Source organism: Ambystoma mexicanum, chromosome 2p (assembly GCF_040938575.1).
Source record: "Ambystoma mexicanum isolate Mex_15411 chromosome 2p, UKY_AmexF1_1, whole genome shotgun sequence".
Taxonomy (NCBI): domain Eukaryota; kingdom Metazoa; phylum Chordata; class Amphibia; order Caudata; family Ambystomatidae; genus Ambystoma; species Ambystoma mexicanum.
In genome coordinates this window covers 381466018-381485525 of record NC_090923.1, presented here as the reverse complement: position 1 = coordinate 381485525, position 19508 = coordinate 381466018, and the positions used below count along the sequence as shown (strand labels likewise).

General features: G+C 40.3%; 1 protein-coding gene across 2 annotated transcripts in view; it reads left to right on the top strand.

Annotated features, from left to right (window-relative positions):
* The window catches only part of PTPRG (protein tyrosine phosphatase receptor type G), a 1528043-nt gene extending 1509992 nt beyond the window's left edge, over positions 1–18051 (top strand). For both annotated transcript variants that reach the window (XM_069643751.1, XM_069643750.1), the window contains one exon: positions 5743–18051. In XM_069643751.1, coding sequence (XP_069499852.1) covers positions 5743–5889 — 147 coding nt within the window. In that variant the 3' untranslated portion in view covers positions 5890–18051. The remainder of the gene's footprint in view (positions 1–5742) is intronic.
* Positions 18052–19508: the final 1457 nt, after the last annotated feature.

The following is a 19508-nucleotide window of genomic DNA, read 5'->3' as shown; positions in this document are numbered from 1 at the left end:
AGAACATTTGCATCAGGACTTTCACGAACAGGATCTTTACTCTTTACCCAGACCACGACCTGACCAACTGTGCCATCTGCCAGCCTTTTTTATCCAAGACCCACAACGACTGCCACCGAAGGTTAGTGGCGTGGCGGCAAGAGGGTGCCGAGGCCTCTGACTCTGCCTCAGTCCGTAGTTGTGCCCCCATCGGGCACAGAAGACCGCTAGAGTATACCTCTGTCTGTAAAACACTCTGTTGCTTCACAATGCTAGGTCCATGCTCCATAAATACCATAATAAAAATAGTAATAATAATAGAGCATACTCCCTCTTCAAAGAGGTTGAGATCCTACGAAGAATCTTCCTGTTGGAAGAAAGTGACATGAACCACTCGCTCGGACTGCACCTTCATCAATGATTCTGTTGACGTCTTCATCTACGGTCACCTCGTTGATCACTTTGGTGCTTAAACCAGTGTCGTTGACAGCGTTGTCATCTAAACACTTGTCTGAGAAATGACGCTTGTCCACAACTACTAGTCCTGCATACACGCCATCATTGTCAACAACCCATAGTCGACCTAGATCCTCATTGACGGTTCCGTCAACCAACCACTTGACGACCAAGGCAACTGCTTCTGGCACATCCACTTCATCAACAGCCAAATCGTCTACATCAAAGACCAAATATGTTACCATAGCAACACCATTGCCAAGCACATCTGAATCAATGATGCCTATTCAAAGGCCATTGGAATCCACGTTCCCAAAGGGAATCACAGTGGACAGGGATGTTCCATCAGCATTGGCCTATCTTCCCAGACCAACTTGTGCCCAACCACTGTTTTCTCTAACTCCATAAGTACCACCTGCAGTCTCCTGTCCATCCATTGCTCCCGCAGAGCAGTTATTACAGCAGGGTGCTGATTCAGACATGGAGATGGACATGGAAGTTGTGTTCCCTGAGGAGAATAGAGGACCTTTAGCTCCTGTTGTGAACGTGCCTCAGCCAGCCTCACCACAACAAGACCTTCCCATACCAAAACACCCTCAGCAACCATCTCCTGGGACCCCTGTTCCAAGGAGCAGCCCCACCGTTCCTATATAAGTTCCTACACTGTTTGGCCCGGAGATGTGTCTATGGACATACTCTTCGCACTGCAAACACTAGTTTCAGTGCTCCAAAATGTGCTTACTGTGACACTGTTGCTTTCTCCAGTGCCACCTGATACATTCCCAGCAAGAGAAGGTTTAATTCCACTACCAGCCTATGGTCCTTATACCAGCGTTACCACTTGTCGCTCTCACGAATACCCATCCGATGTTTCTCCAGGCACAGACTTTACAGATGAGTTTGAAGATCTGGTGTCGGGTGACGGTGAGCCAGCAGACCTACTGCCAAGAGATTCATCCTCAGATGAAATTGGCTCCTTTCATGCCGTCATGTACGAGCAGAAAAGCTCTTTGATCTTCTTCCCTAAGAGCAGAAAAAAGAGGGTTTTCTATATCAACGGCAGGAAGCTGCAAGAAAATCAATGGTGGCAATTTCAGTAATGGAGAATATTTGTGAGGATGGGCTCCTAGTAATGAGAAACTCTTTCTCAGCTCTTCCCAAGGACTGCTTCGATAAAAATAAAAAAATGCCTAAGCACACAGCCTTGTTCAGACTCAGTTGTCTCTGCAGCTACCGGCATGCGTTTTGCCAATCCTTTCTCTCCCTGTATGGTACCTCCAGAAAACAGCTAGATGCTTTTGGAAAGAGGGTCCTATCTACAGCCGCGATGTCCATCAAGGTGGGTGACTCGCCTGCTATGGTTCAAGATTGGACCCATACTAGACTTGCTCCCAGATGACAAGTGGTGTGAAGTGCTTACGCTGTTACACGAGGGTGAGGTGGCATCAGACCACACCATTTCTATCACTGTGGACATGGCAGATACTAGGTTCTTCCAAATAGGTATCAGAGCAGTGCTATACCGTCAAGGGTGGTTAAAAGCCATTGAATTCAGACCAAGGTCCAGTCAAAGGTGGTATATATACCTTTTGATGGCACTAATGTTTTTGGAAAAAAAGGTTGGTCAAACCCTGCAGGGCTATCAAGGCTGACACCGAGATAGCACATTTCCTGGGCTCTCTGCAACAGCACAGCCTGTCCTTTTTCTCTGGTATAGTGAGATTCTCACAGACTTCGAGTGACTACAGAGCCTCTTAACCTACATAGGCAGCCCGCACCGGCAACACTCTGGAGGGGTAGATCTCAACCTTACAGAGGAAACCAGCGATAATGCAGAGTTTCGTCCAGAAGTCGAGAACTAAAGCAAGCCTGAACAGGCCATGGTACCGAACCCCTGCTTCAGCATGCCAGTAGGAGTATGACTTGCCGACTTGTCGATCAGTGGAAACACATCATCAGCGACTAGTGGGTTCTCCATTTTTCTACAGGGCCATACACTATAGTTGATTGGTAAACAACCCTCTATTCCTGTCGACTCAAAGCCGGAAAAAAATCAATCATTGCTTCTTCAGGAAGTGCAGTCCCTCCTAAACAAGGCGGGTGATTGAGCCTGTTCCTCTGTGCCTTTGAGGAACAGGAGTATACTCCAGATACTTTCTGGTGAAGATGTGATGAGGATGGAGACCACTACTAGACCTGAGGAGACTTGACAAATTCCTCAAGCCTCAAAGATTCTGCATGGTAACGCTGCAATGCATCCTAGACCAATTGGAAGAAGCAGATCTCCTCTCCTCTATAGACCTAGAGGATGCTTATTTTCATATGCCCATCGAATGGCGACACAGACGCCTCTGCGGTTTCAAGTCCAGGGAAGGCACTATTAGATCAAGGCTCTGCCTTTTGGCCTGAAATCAGCACCAAGAGTATTCACAAAATTCTTCCCTCCAGTTGCGGCCCACCTTTTTTGTTCCGGCATCCATGTTTTTACCCATATCTAGATGACTTTTTGGTACAAGCCCTGTTTCTACCAGTAGCGTTGCAACACACCCGAGATGCCATCCAGTGTCTAACATCACTAGGGTTCTCAGTGAACTTTGCAAAATGTTTGCATTCTACTCGAAACTCACTATTCCTGGGCTCATGCCTCAACATTCTTGTGTGTTTCTCCATGCCTTCAGAGGAGAGAGTGAAAACGATATTAAACATGGTCCAACAACTTTTGAGCCTCCACATCACATTGGTCTGCTTACTCAAACCCTCCTAGGAATGATGGCACGCATCATGTTAATTCCTCACTGCAGACTCCAGATGAGGCATCTTCAAAAGTTCCTGGATGCTCATTAGCAACAGGTATCTAGATCTTGGGACGACTATTCTCGTCACAGCATCCTTCGGCAAAGCTCGCCAATGGTGGGGCCGCCACAGCCTCATTCAGGGAGCCCCCTTTCATCTTCCAGCATATAAAGTCACAGTGACCACGGATGCATCCTTGGAAGGGTGTGAAGTCCACATGGGAGAGTTCCATGCCAGTGGTCTATGGCTACCAGAGGAAAAGTACCATCACATCAATGTGTTGGAGTTAAGAGCATTGTTCTGGGCCCTCAATTCTTTCAAACCTCAGCCGCAGAACATTGTGGTTCGCATCTTCACAGACACCACCACCACCATGGTCTACATCCCCAAACTGGGTGGGACCCACTCTACGGTTCTATCTGCGGGTGCGTGAGCACTGTGGGAATGCACACTGGCACACAGCATGTACTGATCTCATTTCACCTGCCAGACATCCACAATACAATAGCAGAGTCACTCTGCTGAGAACTCTGGTCTTGTCACGAATGGGAGCTTCACCAGAGCCAAGTTCTTGATCTCTTCTCATTTCTCGGATTGGGGGCCATCCGGACATTGTTCTGTTTGCCACAGTAACCAACAAGAAATGTGCCAAGTTTGCAAGCTGGTTTTACCCTGAAGGGAGTCTAATTCTAGTGGGTATGGAGTATTCCTGTATGCTAGTCCCCCAATCCCTCTGTTGCCTTGAGTTGTCAGTACACTCAAACAGATCAGCTGCAACCAGTCTCTAAGTCCCAAAGATGACCTTGGCTTGTTGACCGCATCGAACCTGGCTTCATGATGCTGTGCAAGTGGTTCAAAACAGGCTAGAATATGGTGGTCACGTTGCTTAAGATGGGGTGCAGATGTCAATCTGGGATCATGCTGAAATTCTGTGTGCATTTGAAGAAGTGCGAATAGTGAGGGCCACAAGGGTCGGTTTGGCACCAAAGATACTAGGGACTGGTCTGAATGGGGGCAGATTGATGCAGCATTTGAAGGTCGCAGTCCTAAATCTGCCCCTCCCCAAGCATGCAGTTTTAAAGGCCTTTTGATATGCAACACCTGGTGTGAGGCTGATCCTTATGATCTTCTTTGATGCATTGTCCCCAGTAGTGTTTCCCCCTGGGAATATCCTGGGCTGGGGAGATGTTACCCAACCTCCAAAGGGATCAAAGGAGACACAACTGTCCTGCCTACTTTTCTACTGGCTGAGCAGAGAAAGGTTAACCTAGTAATCAAAGACACTGGTGATACCTCCGGGTAGCGTAGGTCACCTTTAAGTGTGATCTGGATGACAGTCACTCTGAAATGTTCTTAATTTCACAGAATCTGATGTAACACATTTAGTGCCAGGAGGGTGAATTGAAAATGGGAGAGACCACACAGGGTGGACTGGGATGATCAGCGAGTGACAGTGTGAGATCAATTCAACTAGGAAAGGGGGTTGTACTAGCCCAATGATGGAATAAAACAATGAGGACTTTGAAAAGGAAGCAATTTTGCATGGATAGCCAGCGACAATGCTATGTTTTCTTGAGTGCATTAATCTGTGCATACAGTTGGGGTCAACCTGGAATCAGAGCTAAACCATGTCGTTTTTTAATCAGTATATGAGCAAACTCGTATTAAAATGAAAGCAAAGTACGGTATTAGACAGATAGTAGTTCAAGGTAAGCAGGCATCTTAAAGCGAGAGAAAAAAAGATGTCTACAAGCAGATGAAAGTAGAACTAACTCTGAATAAGCTCATTCTGACCAAATGTCATGGTGCTAAGTCAGCATATCGCAAATTGAATCTGTCAAAAAGGACCTACAAATAAAAATTATACACAGCATATAGAACTTTATATGACAAAAAAGAAGTGACTGTTTAGGCGCAAGCATTTTTCAATAAATGTGAACATGATATATTGTCACTCTCTGTTACAGTCCTAATGCCATCATAGTGATAAGCTCCATGTCCCTTGACAGACAGACCTGGTAATAGCACACTGTCCCCGCCAGGTGGGCCCTAGTGAACATGGTCCGTGCACGAGTTCAGGGCAGTTAATGGCTATAATCCAGGGTGCTAGTCGAGTTTTCTTTATGGGAAACTGCATAAAAAGAACTCCAAACGAAGATGGCCACCGCAGGAAATAGTAAAGGGACTGAGGCGCGGATGGAGATCAGCAGAAGAGACCCAAAGTGAGTGGGCAAGTCAGTCAGGGAATGGTGGGCAGGTGTGTTGGACTTGGTTTGGGTTTCTGTATACACACGGTGTGGGTAAGGTGGGAGAGAAAGGTGTTTTGGGCACTGGCCATAGAGAGATATATATATGCATAAAAAGATACCATAGTGCGAATTGATCAAGGTCATAGAACACTTTGCCTCAGGCTTTATGGGAACTGGATCCTTAATCTGTTATTTCTTTCATGCTGTGTAAAAACTTTCAAACAATTCTACCTAATTGTTCATTGAGTTTTTGTTGTTTTTGCAGGAGCAGTACCAGTATCTTTATAAAGCGATGCTCAGCCTGATAAGCACGAAAGAAAATGGAACCGGTCAAATGGCACTGGACAAAAATGGTACCACTGTGATCAGTGATGAGTCGGACCCCGCGGAGAGCATGGAGTCTCTTGTTTAATTGGAATTTTGAAAAGGCACTCAATTTGTAGAACTTATGAATCCCGAGTGACCTTGTGTGAGGCCTTTTTTTGCCAGACTTTAGGTTATACAATAACCCAATTACTTTTTTACACTGATAAAACTTTTGATATTTATTTTTTGCCATTTTATGTATTAATGGTATCCTACTGAGCATTGCACCTCTGTTTGTCATACAGTGAGACACAATTCAATCTAGTTTGCACTATCTGATCAGTGTTACTGCCTATATTGTTCTCCAACAAAAGGAAGCCCCAATGTCACATTCCATAATAATCTACCGAACGTTCAACGGTTTTTGCTACATATGGTCACATTTTGTTAGCAAGAATGAACAATGCCTTTTAAATCTTGAATGCTAAAACACAGCTTTTTTTAAAAAACAAATTAAGGAATCGTTTTACTATTGTGTAGTCCATGAACTTTGTGTTCATCATTTTCATATCACCTTTGTTTTATGTATGTGTAGCCTCTTTGTTGCTGCAGTTTTGAAACCACCATGTATGCTCCAATCCTGGTTCATTATCTTACCGCTGGTTGGGGCAACCTTTCACATTCCATGAACAACCCCGCCCTCTTCTGGTTGTAAGAGTTCTATTATTTGGGTTGCTGGCTGATCAGTAGCACTGCGATTTGTATTGTATAGAGTTCTATTCAGTAATGTTTTTTTTATCCACAAACGACACCTGTTTGGCACAAACCTTTTGACATTCAACACAGAAGGTTTGGGTTGGAATCTGCAACCACTTGCCCCATGTGAAGCTTACAGGCAAGAATCAGTTCTAGCCTTAATGATGGTCCTACCTTATAAAAATGGGGCATGTGATATCAAGGACAATGCTGCAGAAATGCAGCAAAATCTCAATTATTGCTCACCAATAGGGATCCAATGGTTCCGGATAAACAGGTATGTCAGATACATAATAATTGGTATTGCAGTTGGCACATGGCTGGAAAACTACCATATTATATTTACTTAATCTGTACTACTGAAATCTCAATTACCCAGGTTTAAAACGTCGCTATCCAGCATTTAATTAACCGTAATGGTATTTTTACAGGCAATGACAGGTGCCCATTAATGTAGCATTGTGGTTAATGAAGTGCTGTATAACAGAGTTGCTACGATACCTGCTTTTCTTCAACTTCATACAACCATTCTCAGAGGTGTTTGTCAAAGTGAGCATCTCCCAGTAGAGTACACTAGATTCAGCAAGTGCTCGCAATGCTCCTAGCTCCAGACTGACTTATGTGCCCCCCTGAATATCAACACTCTAATGCAAATTCTGTGTTTTAGTAGCCACATTGCAGGTGTGTCTGGTTTTACTTTTGTGCAGACATGCCATGTTCTATTATGGTCTGCTCTAAAATCAGATGTATTTGGGAAAATATGAAGGTTCATAATTAATAGCAATGATATTTTAATCAAGGAAACTGATTGTCCGAAGGCATTTTTAGTTTTTGCCTGTGGAAGATGTCTTTCGCGACTAGATTCTGTCTCAAATAAAACACCTCACCGAAAACTTTTGTACAGAATAAAATATGGTTAAGCCACTAACTGTGATGGATGCAGCATTCTGATAGGTATGTGTGTTTCATCACCTTGAGTTACTATAAACCGATTTTTATAATACTTAAATATCAATTAATGAATTCGAACAGACCCATCCATTCATCTGCTCTATTTTATCCCAAAAATACTAGATCTTTAGACTCCTCTTAACTATATGATCCATATCCCAAAAAGGAACTGTTTCATACAGTTTGAAATATTATGTATATCTATTGTGAAATCTATTTTCCCAACTAGTAGGGTAGTCTAGTACTCGGATTAGATTTTAGTCATTGAGTATGTCAAGATGACATGAGTCATCAATAATCTGTTTTCATGGTTGCTAGATATGCAGTCGGCCATTCTATAGTCCTACAATCCATCAATATGCACACCATGATTGCGTTTTGCAAGAATGAGACCAAGACCATTGAACTTAATCAGATTAAGTGGCAATACATACACTTGAATACTACTTAATAAATTAAATCATATATAATTCAGTTCTGGCTGTAATAAGGCCCACTCCTCCTCTCATCCTTCCTCAACAAAGGATGCCCCGAAAGTTCTGATTTCATGAATTCCCCTACCACTGGGCAAGTACCCACTGTTTTTTAATTGCAAAATCTGACCAAAGGATATTTTTTTTCTGGACTTGCATACCCATGTGAATTTAGCTGTAGTGTTCATACATTGCAGCCCAAACTCTGACAATGTAACTCCTAGTATACAGACACAAATAGCTAAATAGTGCTAGAAGAAAATGCCCAAAGTAAGAGAATAGGCAGGTTGCAACCAACTAGCTGTACATGATTAAACCCTTCGTCTGGCCTTGTGTGTGTTGAACTGCATCATTGATTTGAAAATGAAGTCCTCTAGTGTCTGCAATCCTGCAAGGATCTTAAGTTGTAGTTGCCAAACCTAAATTATCCCTGCAATGATCATGGATTAATTCATAATGTTGGTTTTCTTGTCTGTGATTCAGATCAATAATATTTTAGCAGAACAACACTGATGGAAAAGACCTAGAACCTGACCGCATCCTCAATACATGATCAGATCATACCAGCAAGGACATCTTTATTTATCCCTGCTCCATGGACTGGATGACCTTAAAGGTCCTGCCGCTAGGGCACTTGTTAGATTAATTAATGCCTTGGGCTTTCAACAACATATAGATAAACCCACGCACTCTAAGGGCCACATGTTGGACTGAGTATTTACACTAAAGTTGAAGATTGATACACCTGACATCTCCTTATGGCCATGGTTGGATCATTCCTGCATCAAAATTAGGATAAATACTCCCAGTCAGTGCAAAAAAGAGTATACTAAATCAAAACTGGATTATGTCCAGAAATTTGAAGAGAATCAGCCCGGAGTCAATGAAGGAGTGCATACCACCACAGCTCAGATAAATATGTCGTCTCTGATGAATGCGGATGGTTTGACCGACACCTTCCTGGATGCCCTTTCTAAAGCTATTGACACGCTAGCTCCTTTAAAAAATAGTAAGGTTAGTAATCATCCCAAAAACATCTGACCTTAAGAGTGGATAAAAGAAAACAATTCTACCAGTTGAAAAAAATCTAAGAAGGAAGACCATAGGATAGCTTACCATAAAAGCAAAAAAAGTGTTATGAAGTATGCATTGAAAATGCCCTACATGACTGCAAAGAAACTTTTTGTTTTTCTTAAGGAATTGGAAAAACCTGATGTCAAATGTCAAGAATCTATTTGTAACGATCAAGAGTTGTGCACGCACATCCAAGAGGCTGTGTTAACTAAGACAGAAAAGATTAAAAATGTTATAGAACAAACCATATCCACGCAGCCAGTTGAATCTCCTAAGGATTTGTTGATGGAAAATCACATTTTATCACAGACTACACCAACGTTTAATTTTAGAAGTATTACCGAAGATGAACTTCGTATTGTGAATGCGTCCTTTAAAGAAGGTAGGGTCCCCACCAGATTAAAGGGTGCCTGGATTACCCCTTTATTAAAAAAAAAAATCAGGACCCCAAAAATGTCACCAATTATCAGCCTATCTCTAACGCGCCCTTAATTTTGAAGATAATGGATAGAGTGGCCTATGAACAACTTTTGACCCACATAAAAGATCATCCTATTCTGAATGGTGGGCATTCTGGCTTCAGACTTGGTTTCAGTACTGAATCGGCGTTACTGGAACTAAATTCCAATATGATGACTGATATTAATGATGTTCTACAATGCTGCCGATGTCCCTGGATTTATCAGCTGTGTTTGATTTAGTGGACCACCCCCTCCTTCTGACTAGCCTACAGGAGGTGGCCAATTTTAGTGATCAAGTGAGGTATTGTATGCAGTCCTTTCTAGGTAATGTGACTATGCGGGTTTGCAGTAAGCAATTGGAAGGAGACCCTTTTCTACTTAGTTATGGAGTCCCTCAAGGGTCCTCCTAATCCCCGGTTTTATATAACATTTTCATGCCCCCATTTTTTCATATACTGGAGGAGAAAAAAATGTGCTTTTCTAATTATGCAGATGATTTGCAATGCCTCATGCCCTTATCACGCAGTTATGCGAAGGACGGCCTAGTAGTATCAGAAATCTATGGTCTAATACATGAGTGGATGGACTTGAGTGGGCTGGCATTGAACCATGAAAGACAGAGCTCATGATTGTTGGTACCAGGCCCAGACTCTTAAAGCTTGTTGCGGATTATGAATCCTTCTGCATTGCAAATCATGACATTCCCACAAAAGGGAAAATAAAAATACTAGGAGTGACATTTGATCAGGCATTAAGTATGTCTGCCCAGGTCAACAGTCTTGTCTCTGCATCAGCTTATTATATTCGGCTTGTCTTGCATATTCACTCATTTCTGAAAAAATTGATTGTTGCTCTCTTCTTGTAGGGGTGGGAAAAACAGAACTCTCTAAACTCCACGTTCTACAAAATAGCACTATTAGAGCGATTATGGGGATGCAAAATTATGCACATGTGTCAGAGGTGCGAAGAAGCCTGCATTGGTTTCCCTTTGCCGAGAGGCTAAACTTTAGGCTACTTACCATTACCTACCTGCTGCAAATACCGAAAGCTACACTTGAATTGGTCCGAAAGGGGGCTTTCTGGATGGCAGCACCTGCGAAGTGGAATGTATTGCCAATTGAGTCAAGAAACTGCTAGTGTTTGGAGGGATTTAAGAAACAACTTAAAACATATCTGTTTAGATCATTTGTGGTGGCTAGTTCCTTGGCCCTCCCCGTGACATCTATCTTCTATTCTCGACGCCCGTATACCTCCGGGCCACTTTTATAGTGCCATACAAATAAGCTAAAGTAAACTGGAAGAAAGCGTACATTTCATTTTACCATTTTACAAAGATTGCCATCCATTCAGATGGACTACACTCCCCAGCTTTCCCCTGGAGCCACAGCCTGCCTGCTGGACCCCAGAAAGCCTTTTCGAAAGTACAACCACTTCAGAGCATGCTCATTCCGGCATGCAAGCGAAGGGCTGCAAGGCAAGAGGGATGTCAGTTTGTATATTTTGGGACCTGATTCTACTGTTCTTTCCCACCTCCAATTAGCCCCTTTGACAATGATAGCTCTCAGCTGATGGGGCAATTCTTACATGGATTATAACGCACCATCACATTACCATAGTACATCAGCATTATAAACCGTTAGGTTTTCTCATCTGGGTGGTGGAATTAACTGTCGCACAGCGTGAAAATACATCCAAAATGTACATGCCGTATTGAGGTTCATAACATGGACTTCCTTGCACTTTCATAAACATTGATACATTGATAAGTACCATCACTGCAGATGTATATTCATTGGTGCTTTTCTCCCTCCCTATTCTCTTTGCCATTCAAGTAGGAGACTGGCGGTAGGTGTAGCCTTTACCTTCAAGAATAGGGATCCGAGAGCCATACAATTAATGGGCAGGACAACACCGGCAGGTTTGCATGCCTCTGAGCCAAATGCAAGCCAGCCAAAGAATGGCTTTGTACGTCTTCTATAAAATAGTTTATAAATCACAGACATAACATGTTTCCAGTTGTGAGGGCCTGCTGGATGGAGCAGAGTCAGCATTCAATTGTTGAGTGATTAGAGGACAACATAAAAGGACATTCAAAATGTTCAATCGGTGACCCAAATTAGTGGTCACAAACAGCTTAAAGTTTTCTTCAAGTACACTAATTTGCTAATGTCCCACATTCCATTGCACCAGCATTTATGCTGGGAAACCTCAATATGGTCTTGTTTTGCCATGCACCTGTAATCTGCATGTGAACTAGCATGCAATAAGCGGGTATTAAAAAGCCAAAGCTGATAAAACTCAGTAATGGCACTAACCACAGTCCACGTTTCTCACCTAACATCCCCAACAACGCGGGTGGTGAAGAAATTGCTCACAGAAAATCTTGTGTTATGCTGCAGTCATAGCTTCTTTTATCATGTCATTTTGCAGTATTGTACAGTGGTTACAGTGTGTTCATATTATGCATGCAGAACTACAAGAACCAGAATGCAATGTGCATAAACCTAAAAACCAGGAATGGTGGATTACTTCCCACCTGAAATGGGACAACTTGAGATTTCTGAATTCTGCCCTATTGTATATTCAATTTTTAAGATATAAAGACAGAGCTCAGAAGAATGTGGAATAATTACCCGTGTTTGTTTGACACAGGCCATGCACTTCATCTTTTGCATGATGTCAAAGAAATATAGGGTGCCACAAATAAGCACTCCAAAGTTTTAAGAAAGAGGTTGACCTTTTGTCATGTTTCAGCCTTTCTCCATCCACCCAAGCCCACAACTAGCACCACTACTGAGGGGAACGGCAGTGTTGAGTGATGAAAACAATTTCACACTGGTAGAAAGCCACTGAAATGATATGCCGGCTCGATTGCTTGACCAGTTAAACATAGTCGCTTAAAGTGAGTGTTCATCCTGCAGAGCCTGGTATTGCATGCTGTTTGGGGGCAAGCAGGTGTCAAACAGGATTTATTTAATGCTGGTCAGCTTGTTTTTGTGACAGCAGGCAGGGCTTGCCATGACTCATGTTTTGGGCAGGCACTCTGGTTGAGTTGGAGCCTCTGCTATCTCTCGTGCCAGCCACAGCCTCCCCTCGGTCGCTCACCCCAACTCAAGAAATCCATCAAAATTACACAAATAGAAGCGCCAGTGATGTTAATGGAGCCAAATTCATTATTTTGAAATGTGTCACTTTCCCACAAGTTCATCATTTGCTTTGTCTGCAAATCCCTGTCAAAGATGTGGACAGATAAAATGTTTACCTCACTGGAGATCTCGTTGCAATCTTTGCAAGTCATGGAAGAGCTTACCATGTACTGTCCCAACAGCATCCTTACATAAACATAGTCATATATTATCACACACTCTCAATTTGAAGCTCTGAGCCTACCTCTTTGGTCTCAATGAAGTTATTCATGATGTTCTTTAACTGAACCCCTCTCATGTTCTTCCAGTAATCTGGTCAGCTCTCCATCTCCACCTCAGACCAGACCATCATGGTTTTGAAACTAGTCTTGTCCGGTAGGAACACTGACTGATCTCAACTGCAGACTAGCGAGTGAGTTCAAACTAAACAACCTCAGCCAATTTAGTGCTTTTTAGAATCTTCGATTGAAGTTCATTGTTAAAAAGAACAAAAACATCATCAAATACACCTTCACATAATACAATGCATGTGTAGTATTAGTAAGGTAAGAACATCAAAAACATTTCATATACAACAGGTATTAAAAGGAGACAATCCCATTTCTAAATATAAATCAACTAATGTGTTTCCCTATTACCTAATGTACACTTAAAAACCTAAACAAGGAGCCTCGTGTATGCATGTTTTAGGTTCAGTTTGAGGATCAGTTCCCATCTTCAGGGGCACGTCCTTGATGTGTTCCTATAACAAATTAATATTGATATTTTATTTCTATTGCGCTTGTACACAAGTGTTTGATTGAAATGTGAATTTGACTATATAATAAAAGCACTGTGATTCACATCAGTCTAATCCACCCATTATAATTATTATTATAAATGAAAACCGAAAGACAAACACTAACTTTTTGCACAATATATGTTTCATCACTCAAAATAACTGCAGAAAGTGAGATTATCTCGCCAGTTTTCTGAAAGCCGATTCAACTGTAGAAAAAGAAATGATAATGCTGACTAATTCCCATCCAGCACTAAATAAATATGTACGAGCCTATAAATGACACCAGGCCGCACCTCTGTTGACCAGCCAGTGGCCACAGGACGCAATTTTCATTATGGGGGTATAAATCCTCTTGCACTGTGTGTACCTTACAGTGCATAATTAAGGAACCTTCCTGGAAAGGCAAAAAGTAAACACATGTCACAAGGACAGTTCCCTGAAGGACTGTCCCCACCTGCGACCAATTCTTGTGACCTCAGGTTTGTAACCCAGCAAAAAATGCACTCTCCTCCCTAGCTGCAGTGGAGGAGAGTACGATCCCTGTAAACAGACGCTGTTGACCAGAAGCTGTATTTCACCGCCTATATGCTGTACAGATGATCACAATTACCTCCATACTAGACCTAAGAAAATGTCCTTTTTATAGCCAACCTTGAATCAGCACTAAACAGTGAAACACATGACAAAGTCCTCAATATGTATGAATATCACTAGTCATCTTGTTAGCTTTGCATCAATTTCACATAACATTTATCTTCGTTACATCAGTTTGGTTACAGGTTTAGATTCGTTTATCTTTTGGTAGGAGATACGTTTTTCTGTTGTACTTTATATTGATCATTTGCTGAAAATGTATTATGACAGTTTGTTTATGGCACTTCTTGTTCAGTTGAATCATAAAATGCCCACAGACTGTTATCAAATCAAGTGCGTTTCACTGCAGAACCATAAAGGCCAACAGAAAAAAAGTTAGCCATAAGCATGCTTTCATAGTTGCTGTAGTAATCCAGTCACGTATGGTTGTCATTTTCTTGATTTTTCTCAACCTTTTCCAATGGCTACCTTTTCTGAATGTATTCTAAACTGGGTAAGATAGGTATTAGTCTATTCTAAATCAGCAATCCTATGACAATTTGGTGTGATCACATTCCAGTCAGAGCCAAATTGTCCACCTTAGGATTTCCCTGTTTAAAACGTTCCCTTTTAAGTGATACATAATCGGTCAATGATGTGGAGCTGTTTGATGTAATGAAACAGATTATTGCTGCAGGTTCCTCCATCCCTGTCGAATTTGGTCTACTTGTTTGAGGTTTTATCAACCATCCCCTTTACGTTCATATCTAATAACTAGCACAGTTTTTGATGGTCTTAAATCCAATATATATTTGATTTGTTTATTACATTCCTCAATTACTCCCTTTTTGAGTTAATGCAACGCCTGTAAATTGTTTAAAATTAATGAATTGCTGTCAGAGAGATGTTTTGGGTTTGTGGGAGTGTTTGGTTACCTCATTGTTTGGTCAATGTTCATCTTGTGCTTGATGGTTTAATATATTTGTTTAATCAGCAGTCAAGTGTTGAAGCATTTGGTTTCCTTTATCGATCTGAATCATGTATTAAACTTTGTACTAGAGGAGATCCATTAAAATGTGTATATTTCTTAATATATAGGTCCCTCTAAAGGTGAGTCTGCTGACTAGTAACATGAACTCATGAATAGAAAACTTGTGGTATAAACCAAATCTTTTTACTGTCAATTTCAGCATTTGCTGCAGCACCATATATGTAATGAACTCATGGATTTTCCATGTCGTTCAGTCCAAAAAGTACTGATGTGAATTCAGTTTCGATGATGAACAGCTGCAGAAGCAGTATACAGGGACCTTTGTAGTACTCAGCACAACCCCTCCCATTTCCTCTTCTGACAATTATTTTAATAATGTATCAAGTGGAAGAAGATTCATGATAGCTTTTTTCAATTGATCCTCTCGGTGAAGGTGGTTGGTGATTATAAAAATTACGCCAATGATGGAAGCAGTTTGCTTCTTGGATTGATGCAACAATCTTTCTTAGCAAGTAGCAAGTTCCCACAGTCATAGTAGAGTGACTTTTATGTTGGATATGACTACACTATGTACACTAAGTACAGTGATACACTGCTGGTAGAAACTCTTTCTAGAGTAACTAAACATCTTAAAATATTGATAGTTGGCTATTTTACAGCAGTGCATTTTCTTCACTAGTTTTTTTTTTAAGTGAACCATGGTCAATATTTGAATACCAGATCAATCAAGTGAAATAGAAACCATTTCATTTCTTGCCTTCAGAAATGCAAAAGTGGCTTTTGAAAACAAAAATGGTGTGCCAAAAATATTTATTAAACCGAAATGTCAAATTAATTGCTCTTCACTTACAAAGTTGATATTTATTTCTGAGAAAATAAAATGTATGTAAGATATTTTAATTGCGGTTCACAAAGAAAACATTTGCGTTCGTTTTGACTGTACCGTCAATTTACATTTTAATATACTATTTCAAGTATCAGAACTATCAATATACAATAGTGAATTTGTACCTGTGGAAGTGTCGTTCTGGCATTCCACATTAGGTTTGATTATGGTTCATACCGTTTGTTATCCATTTCGCAGTTTAATAATGACACTTCAGGTGCAGTGTTGATCGTCATTCCAATGAAAATATTTATTTTCATTATTCTTGTCATTAATAGCTTTCTTTCATTTAAACTTTAAGAAGATGAACACATAACTTTACGAAAAACATTACCAATATAGCAGGGATAAAGTTAAGTACTGAACTATTAGGACAGCATTGGAACACCATTTTTATTTCTCTTTAACCAGCACAGGAATATTCTTCTGCTACCCTATTATTAAAATCGGCTAGACCATCTCAGGCAAGTTACAAAGGAAATTTTATAATATAATTTTAATGTATAAGGCTGTAAAAAGTTTCCAAGTCTGATGTACTTTATAGGCATTGTTAAACACAATCTCAACAAGTTGCATAGAAACATATTTTAAAAAGTTAAATTTTTCATCAAAATAAGAGATTTACAAAAACATCACAATGAATGAAAAGTGAGAAGTTTAATGCTACATTTTCAGTCCAGGTAGCGTCATACAAAACAATGGGTCTTATATTTTTTGTTGCTTTTGCAAGTGTAGATATTACGTTTGGACTTGTTTATGGCCTACTTCATTTGAAATCTTCAAAAAGGTTTACCTTTTTCAAAAGCTTTGCCTGTTTCAATCCAGATATTGCAAACAGAAACATTTTATAACAAAATGTGTCAGGCCTTTATTAGAAATTGGTAATGCACTACAATTGTGATCTATTGCAATTGACATGTTTCTCTTGGCTTCACAATCGTTTCATTTACAGAATTTCCAGAAGACGTATGTTCCAACAATAAAACACAGCACAATTGCCTTCATATTGTTTAGTCTTAAAAGTATGCATTTAATTTAAGAGTAGTGGAAATTATAGAGATCAAATTTACCAAAGATACAGATTCCTAATTCAAAATAACGTGGTTTAAGATTCCTAAAATACTAAATACATTTTAGCATTCTTGCATATTTAGCAGCCATGTTTCAACATGCTTTTTCAACTGCCATCATGTTCTGTTTTAAGACTTATGTTTAAATGGCAACTGTTTTTTTATGTTTATGAAGGGAACACTTGTAAATAATAACCAACTTGTCTATTCTTGTTTTTGTACCTTTGTTCTACATGTTCATGTGTAGCACTTTCTCTCTTGACATATCTGAACAATCTAAAAGAAAGTGGCATTGCTTATTCATAAGGACAACTCTGAAATTGTGCATCCAGAATTGTGCTAAAACGAAGGAAAAGAAGCATTTATTTTGAGACATTTGGCTGCCACTTTACTCAACTTATGAGCCATGTGTTTGGTATTACATTAACAAATGGATGAATTTTCTAAAAAAAAAGACAATTATTACAAGAGAATTGTCTTGAGTTGTAAGAATAAACCTGTCTCCCAATGAGGAGATTTTTGATTTTATAAAATGTCACACTCTCCAACATTTGGGGTAGTGACATTTCTTTCATTCTTTTGGTATGACATTTAAAGCTAAAAGCAGCCATTTATTTCTAAAGAATTAAGATTTCATGTCTACCCATAATTCATTTGTGCATTTTTTAATAGGAGAAAATCATTAAAACTGTAAATAATATGTTGCTTTGATAAGCATCAACTGGGAACTTTGTATCTATGGTATATAATCATAGAATTTTATATTTTCATATAAAGCTAATTTTTTTCTAGTTTCAACTCCTTCATAGTTTTGTGGTGGATATGTGCAGACAAACTTTGTGTATTCAAGTAACCATCTACACATTCCTAGAGAATGAATGTAATTTCTTTAGGGATGTTGTTGTGAAAATTATTTTTGTTGTTGTCGGTGTGTGCACCTTGCCATTCACTGAATAAGTTTGTCTCATTGACTCATCTAAAAATGTGATGCTTTTTTGTAACTTGACATTTCCTTTTTTGTTCTGTTGACAACTATATCAAATCATTCTCGTTATTTAATATGTAAATTGTATTGCTATACATAAAATAAAATGTTTTTTGATGTATTATTTGTGTGCATCTATTCTGTCAGTTTCCGAAATCTCTTTAGCCAGGCTTTAAGAAATATTATGCAATGTACCTTTTATGTTCAGATTATTCTTTATCAAATGAGGGAAAATGTCAAGTGATCATTACAGGTAAGTCTCACATCAAATGTCTTCAATTAGTAATTGGAAGAAAAGAGCTCACTGGGCTTCACCCAACCCCTACAGATAAGGGGTGTATTGGCCACTTTTACTCCCTAAAAATAGGCAAATACTTGCAAAAAATAAAAAGTGTGAGTAAAAATACTCCCAACAAAATAAACATGTAGGGCCATGTGCCTCTTCTTTCACCCACACAGCACCATGGATATGTTTGGACCAGTAGTGCATTTTGTGTATTATTACTGCGTGATCGGTAAAATGTATCTATTAATGTGTATGAATAACTAGGTGTAAAGGAATAATTATTACAACATTCCAGTTTTACAGTCAAAACATATTTGAACTGGCTTATAAAGTACTCCCATTGGGAATTGGACTTCCATTTTTACTCCCATAAAAAATCAGTTTACTCCCAACTTTAAAAATGGGGAGTAAAATACTCCTACTTCTAAATCTTATCTGGAGAACTGGCTGCACCAGCTACTAAATGGCAAGCACTGAGATCTCAAAAGCAACTGCTGTTGCTCCCTAACAGTATGATTATCACAGGTGCAGCACTGAATAAAAGGCATCCAAAATAGTAACCAAAATTACTGGCTGATCTTGTGTAAAAAGCAGCCCCATAGTTGCAATCTAGTTGTAGACATCAGAATATTTGTTATGGAATTGTATCTCTTACAATTGTCTCCATCGTAGTGCAGGTGAGCAACTGGGAGGGCAGAGACCTGGCCCCATGGTTCAGAAGGTGGCCAGGTAACCAGTGCAGTATCAGACAGCAGATCAGCAGTGGAGAGGAAGAGAGAAGGCAGAAGAAAAGACATTCTTGAGTTGCTTCCAGAACCTTATGTTTTTCGGCTCAAGGTTCATAGAGGCAGGGAGGCTGTTCCAGGGGGAGACACCCGCCGAAGAGCGAGAACTGCCTCCAGCTTGTTGCTTGGAAAAGCGCCAGACCTCAAGGAGTTGGAGGAGCGAAGGGCTCGAGTAGGAAGATACTTCATATTTTGGTCCCAGGCCCCAGAAGGCCTTGTGGACAATGCAAAGGGTCTTGAATTTGATCCTTGGAGCCAGCAGAGGGATTTTAGTGCCGGAGAGATACGATCGCTGGGCTTGAGGCCAAGAACAAGTCTTGCTGGTATTCGCTGTGTTTTGAACATTCTGACTTCAAAAGCAGACAGGGAAACAATAATGCAATCTCCAGGCCAGATCTCTTTTAAGAAGACAATTCCTCTCTAAGAGAGCCTTTCTTTTCACTACAACATGCTATTTAGCACAGGATCAAGAAAGCTAAAACATGGGAAAAATACTTTCACTTTCAC